Source organism: Epinephelus moara, chromosome 15 (genome assembly GCF_006386435.1).
Source record: "Epinephelus moara isolate mb chromosome 15, YSFRI_EMoa_1.0, whole genome shotgun sequence".
NCBI lineage: Eukaryota > Metazoa > Chordata > Actinopteri > Perciformes > Serranidae > Epinephelus > Epinephelus moara.
The window spans coordinates 10,637,696-10,644,394 of NC_065520.1; the positions used below are offsets into that span (position 1 = coordinate 10,637,696).

The 6,699-nt window shown below is 43.3% G+C and overlaps 1 protein-coding gene across 1 annotated transcript; it reads right to left on the reverse strand.

Annotated features, from left to right (window-relative positions):
• Window positions 1-875: 875 nt before the first annotated feature.
• spry2 (sprouty RTK signaling antagonist 2) lies at window positions 876-6,285 on the reverse strand. Its single transcript, XM_050063636.1, has 2 exons — window positions 5,860-6,285; window positions 876-2,952 (listed from the first exon to the last, which is right to left on the reverse strand). Exon 2 carries the CDS (start codon window positions 2,902-2,904, stop codon window positions 1,852-1,854), a length of 1,053 nt encoding a protein of 350 aa, XP_049919593.1. The 5' UTR covers window positions 2,905-2,952; window positions 5,860-6,285; the 3' UTR covers window positions 876-1,851.
• Window positions 6,286-6,699: the final 414 nt, after the last annotated feature.

Genomic DNA, 6,699 nt, shown 5'->3' on the forward strand with positions numbered 1-6,699 from the left:
TGTTTCAGGCTTATGTTTCGCCTGCAGGGACATTCAAAACCAAGGAATTCCTGAACAAACCTTTGATAAAAAAACGGAGGAAAAAAAGGGCCTGGTATCTGCAGGATCCCGAGGAGCGCGTATGAAATGAACTTGAAGCCAGGCCAGAGTGTAATAGCAGGCTTACATGAATGCATATTTGCAAAAAACACAGCTCGGGTGCTTGATTTAGAAGATAAAAACGCGGTGATAGGACCCAATTTTAAAAAGGTAAATCATTTCCTAAGAGGCATTTTGTGGCGTGCATGCAAACAGATGTGCACACGAGCACATTCCTACACACGTGGCTTTACCACAGCCAGATGTTTTGCTTAAAGAGGGCCCGAGGTGAGCATTAATGCGTCCTTGTTTGATCTCTGTAAACATCGTGGAGTGATTGTGTTGCAGTGCGGGGCTTGATGATAGCTCTGCTTGGGATGTTCATGCCGAGGTTCAATTAAGAATGTCGAAAACTGTGCTTAAGTCTGGCTTAAACCATCTGGAAAGGTCTCAAGACAAAGCTGGCACGTCTACAGGGCCGTAGCCATGGAGTCAATAGTGGGGAGGACCAAATCTGCCTAAAGGGGGGGCTTGGAATGAGAAAAAAAAAATGAAAAACTTGAGTAATACAGGCAATTTCTTAAGTTTATATTAGCCTATATTTTTCATCAATACATTGGTGGAAACGTTTAAATATAATTTAAATCATGGGGGAGGGATGTGTCCCCCCCAGGTATATATTATGTCTACAGCCCTGCATTCCCACGTGTTCAAATGTCTGCCATAGCTCTCATGACTTCATGGACATGTTTTAAAGAATACACATGTGAAATAAAAACAGGAAAAATACTCCGTCAGACTTCAAGGTTGTTTAATTTCAAACGTTAATATATTTGTCTTCTAATTCATAGTGAACTATTCATCCAGCTTTGACACTCCTACGGGTCACCTCGAAAATCTGCAGTGACCACAAAGTAGCCCCATAACAGGTGACACATTAACAATGCTTTCTCAAAATAAATATTTTTCATTATAAAATAATAAACCTTCAAATAAATATATACTTTTAACTTTACACTAAGCAATGTCGGAATTAGAAAATAAATTTTTCATATAAGGTCACTGTACAATTTACAAGTAGAAGGGATAAGATTTTTCCTTTGTAAATTACATAAAATGATTGATATACATTCCAGTGAATGTACAAAACATTGTATGAATGACGTTTACTGATTCATATAAATGTGGATTTATCAAGGTGCCTCTGGTGTGGCAGAAAACTTTTCACAGTTGAAGTATTATTATATGTACAAAAATAAAACATCTGTCAAACTCATTTTCTAATGTACATACCCTTTGCATTTACTACTTTACATACAGTTAGTAATAGGAGTCTGTTCTTAGCATATAAGTTGTATTAAATGTTAAAAAACAAAAAGGCTATCCATTTGGACTCTCATAGCAACAACACGACATCTGGGCACTTGAGGGAAGAATTTTCAGGACAAAACAGTAGTTGAATATGTCTTCATACCTTTTAACATGTGGAGCGCTTATTTTGGTTTACCTTTCAAGTGAAACTCCTGATGCTAGGGTGAGTGGACGCACCTCCAGTGCCTTTTGTAGTAACCTTTTTTGTCAACCAGCCTTAAAAATTGAAAGCAAAATGTCTCTGCCCAGATCTGGTAGGCATGAAGATCAAGATGGAAAACACAAAAACTCATTAGCTCTCTAATCAAACCTTTCAACTACACAACTACAGGGCCATCTATCAGTTCAGTCAACATGGAGTCTCTCCATCCTTCTGCGTTCGAACATACACCACCAGCTTGTCTACGTTGGCTTGCCAACATCCTCACAGTGGATTGGGTTTGTGTTCTTGCACCGACAGCCGGGTCGTTTGACTCGGTCATAGCAGCTCTGGCACACAGCGACACATCCTTTAGCCGGGAGGTAGCACAGGAGGCAGGGGAAGAGCAGGGAGAGGAGCGACACGGTGGTCCAGCGGACGCAGCAGTGCGACTGTGAGCATGAGAAGGGCTTGTCTGCACATGTGTCCTCGTCGTCGCTGGAGCAGTGGTAGAAAAGCCCCTTGACGCAGCAGACGCAGGTGCCGTACTCCACCGCGCTCTGCGCCGAGCACACGCAGCGACGCCCACACATCCAGCAGGAAGGAAGCACCCGTGGGCGACTGCACTCTGGGCAACTGCAACGACCACAGTCCTCACACTCGCTGGTGTGTATACCATTCTTTTTATATGTTCCGCTGCCCGGCACAGCCAACACAGCCCTGGGCTCATTGTTCAGGGGTTTCAGCTCCTCTGAGTTTAGCTCTGCACGTTTGGGCTGGGTTCTGATTATCTGGTTGCTGCCTGCTGGGCTGCTGAGGAGTCTCTGGCCTGAGGAGGTGCTCCCCACGCTGGTCCTGATGCTACTCTGGGAGTCCTCCGCACTGGAGGACCGCAGCACGCCCTCCCTGGAGGTGATGGAAGTATTTGTGTTTCCATACTGAGTCAATGAATGCAGGTTACGGAGATTATTAGGCCCCTCTTCCCGAGTCTCCTGCTGCCCACTGGTCCTTAAACCTGGTGATGTAACCAAGTCACTCTTCTGCTGAGAGGCTGGAGACCTTTGGGCGACTGTGGGCCCGTCTGTGTACTCATTACTACTCCCACTTATCTGGATCTGATCCAGAGATAGCACTGCCAGAGTGTGGGGCGGCTGCCCGACGGTCAACCCAGGATCTGGCGGACCGTCCTGGGTTTGCGGAGGCCTTGGTTGCGGTCTCCCTTCGTCATGCCGCGTGCCCGGCGAGCCGGTCGGTGACGGCGACCACCCGCGGCGTCCTCCTCCCCCATCGCTGTCGTTCTGACTTGTGGAATCCATCTCGGGACTGAAGGGCCGCTCTGGCTGGCATGGGACACATCTGAAGTCCTGGAACAGAAAGAGACCGTTTATACCTGGCTGTGACAAGCCATGCAAACTAAGCCATGCAAATCATAACGGACATCTGTACAAGCATGCTATGGAAATTAGGGCTAACAAACACATCACAGAGAGATGGACAGGTTTGATTACATGGGTGATGTAATGTTTAGAGCCAGTAGTGAGGGGTGGTTGGGCTTTTAGAATCAGACCTGCTTCACCCTGAGAGTGGGTCTATGGAACTACACCTATGTCTGTGACTACTATACATAACATACATGATAACAAGCTGATTCAAGGCGTCATGTTAACAGACTGATAGCTTTATTGAATTTTAAAGCTTCCCTGTCAGAAGTTGATGAGAACTTCCTGTTTCCCCACACCCCTGACACAGCACTGACTAACCTGACCAAGAGAAACAAATCAGCACATTTGCTCAGAAAAAGAGAGAAATGGTCGATGATGATCTTCTCGAGAAAATGATAAATCACTGAGTCAACTGACAGACAGTTTATCCATAGGTCACTATTGTAAGACATCAATCATGAACTGCAAAGTCTGCGATTTGAGTCCGACTGACTTTGATTCATCTCTCTCCCACTTCCTGTTGTCTCTCCACTGTCTGCAACAGAGGCTCAAAATGCCACCAAAATACTTTCGAAATCAGAAAATGAATCTTCAACTATTCTGATTATTAATTAACGACCCAAAATTCACTGGTTCGACTAAATATTTTTACATCCTGATCCTTTCAGCCTTGTGATATAAAGCCTTATATCTTCAAGTTTTGGCTCTCGTTCAACTGAGTGTGTCAACTCAGTGTTTGGGACACTGTGAAAGACATTTTCTATGACTTCCAACCCAACAAAAAAATCCAATAAGAGCTACAAAAATTAGCCAATTCATAAATCAATGAAGGGAAAGTTAATCTGCAACTTTTCTGATAATCAAATAAGCACTTTAGTCATATTTAAAGCAACAGTGTCAAACTTTTGCTTGCCCCAGCTCCTCAAATGTGAGATTTTGTAGCTTTTATTTTGTCATACATGACACTAAATTGACAAACAGTATAATATTCAGACTTGAGCTGCAACAATTATTTGAGAAATTGATACGTAGACTGAAAGCAAACCAACTTCTGACCTTTTTAATTGTCAGTCATTTCAGTCATTTGTCAAGCAAAAGAGTCTTTTGGAATATTGGTTGGATAAAAGAAGCAATCTCAAGAGGCCACTTCAGGCGCTGAGGGACTGTGATGAGCACTTTTCACAACTGTGACATTTAATAGAGTAAAAGATTAATCAATTTCTCATGAAAATAATTGGCCGATTAATCAATAATTCGTTAGCTGCAGCCATAATTTAGACAAAAACCTGACATCTGAATCATTATTGGACACATGCATATACTTCTTATGTAATTACAATGTGTCAAACAGCACAATAAATATCCCAGTCTAATATATAATCTATGGGAATCAATATTTCCATTGTCAGAGGCTGCGTATGGTGATGATCAAAGTTCACGTTTTTTCTGTTGGGGCTGAGGAAAGTAGGGTACTTTACTTTAGTCTGATATGGGCCAAACAGATAACACAGACATGGAAAGTTAAAGCTACGTCTGAGAGTGCACGGGAACTAAATGGCATTTTGTTCAACTTTTTGTGGCCCTCTGTATGTTTTTAAGATTCGAACCTTGAACAGAAATTCTGACTACTTGTCTGTAGGCAGTCACAGATCAGCTATAATCTCACTGATTCATCGTATGAGATAAATGCAGAGTGACAGGGCAATATGCTAACATATTCAAATGCACAGCCTTGTTTTCCCCAACGGATCGCACCAAAGTAAAGAAACTGACAGTAGTGGCCTTAATTCTCCTTCCTTGTGGTAATTAGCTTTCACATGCCATCTTTGGGGTTGTGAGGTTCCCCCCGTTTCAATGACAATACAGGAAGGGCTTTTGTTTGTTGCATGACAAATGGCCCGCAGCAACCTTCCCCATTCTAACGCATTTTACATTGTGACACTCTTGAAAAGAAGATGAGTGACAAGATAAAAAAAGTTTGGCGCATGAAAGAGTCCATGTAAAGTGTGAGTGATGTGTTCGAGGGGTGGTGTTGGTGGGGGTGGGAGTGAAGCACTGCTCTCTGTGAGCATGCATGAGGGTTCTTTAGGATTTATGAGCCCTTTTTTGCTCCAAATGAAGGGGGCTCGCAGGCACACTCAGATTTTAACCTGCGAGGTGGGGGGACGTGCGGCCCCTCGTCCACTTACGGGGGCCCTGTGTGCGAGCCATGTTGGCCACAGTGGGTGGGTGAAGTGTGGGGGCTGACGGAAGTGGAGCAAACTGATGGCATCGGCTCTTAAAAAAAAATGACAGGGTTGAGATTTGAAAAGGGTTTTCATGCACAAAAACTGACAAAGCTCAGTGTGAGTTAAATATAGAAATCCAGTGAGTCATAGTGTTTCTGATACACATCTGATAAAGCAGTGTTTTCCACTGTGTGTGGCACATTAAATACTGCAAATACTGATGGATGCAAGAGATAGACAGTATCATGGAGGTGCAGGAGATATGTTGTTTACATGGGAGGGAAGAAAGTGTATGAATACACACATGTGCCAACTTGGACATGACTAATTCCTAATAAAGCAGTGAGACTAGCAATTAATTTGACATTACTCAACTAATTTTACATGCAAGACATTAGAATTTTAATCAAAAATAGCCATAAATAATAAAGTTAAAGTCTGTTAAAGTGAGACAGCCCTTCTGTTGCAACCATAACATGATAAGTAAAGCATATATAAGTGTAAGGAAGAGGAGGACAGCTGCAAAGACCTATGTAAAACAACTTTTCAGCATGTTTATGACTTCAGCCAAGAAATGTGTTTTACCAGGAGCCACACTTACCGTGCTTTCGACGCTTTAGCCCCCGTTTAGGTGAAATAAATCCAATGTGGCAGAGAGTTTATTCCAAATATCACCGCCTCAGTCTGGGAAGCCGTCGGTAAAATCCATTGAGAAAGTTTCCAGCCGGAGCGCATTTCGGTTAAAGGCAGCGCTAAGACGTAAATCCCATGTTTTGCGCAAGAGCACGAGGCGAAAACTTCAATCAGTCCCCGCCGCCGTTAAACTTCGCTTCACTTTTCTTGCACGAGGACAAAAAGCAGGAGAAAGGAGCGACAAACTCCAGCTCGCTAGTAGTTTTAATTCGTTGTGTTTTCTCAGCAAAGGCTCTGAGCGTTTGCAACTACTTTTCTCGTGTGTGTGTGTGTATGTGTGTGTGTGTTTTTTTTTTTTTTTTTTTTGCTCTTTCCGGAGAGGAGGTCGGGATTTGGGCTGTAAATGGCGTCAAGCTGAAGGGGGAACAGAGCGCTTGTTGTTGCAGCGGATATCTCGCATCCGGTGTTCAGCCATTGGCTGCTCGAGAGCAGCCATTCACACCCAGTCTTATCAATTATACTGCCGGGGCCAAACACTGCTGGTCAACTGCTGGGGAAGTATGAGGGCCGCCCTCCTGAGGGCCACGGGCTCTTATCGCCAGCGACCCATTTTGGAAGCAGCTCTTTACATAGACTTTACTGATATTCAATTGGCACAGTAATTCATGTTTGTGGGGTAGTTCACACAGGCTGAAAAAATATTAACCATTTATAAAATCTAAACATTTAATTTGACTTTTAAATTTTCACCAATATTCAGAGCCTATAATCAAAATGCCCGCTCACCAAATATATTAGATATTGATAA

What these genes read in the sequence shown, in the direction of transcription:
- spry2 (XM_050063636.1), bottom strand. Translation starts at nt 2,904, where the DNA reads ATGGATTCCACAAGTCAGAACGACAGCGATGGGGGAGGAGGACGCCGC.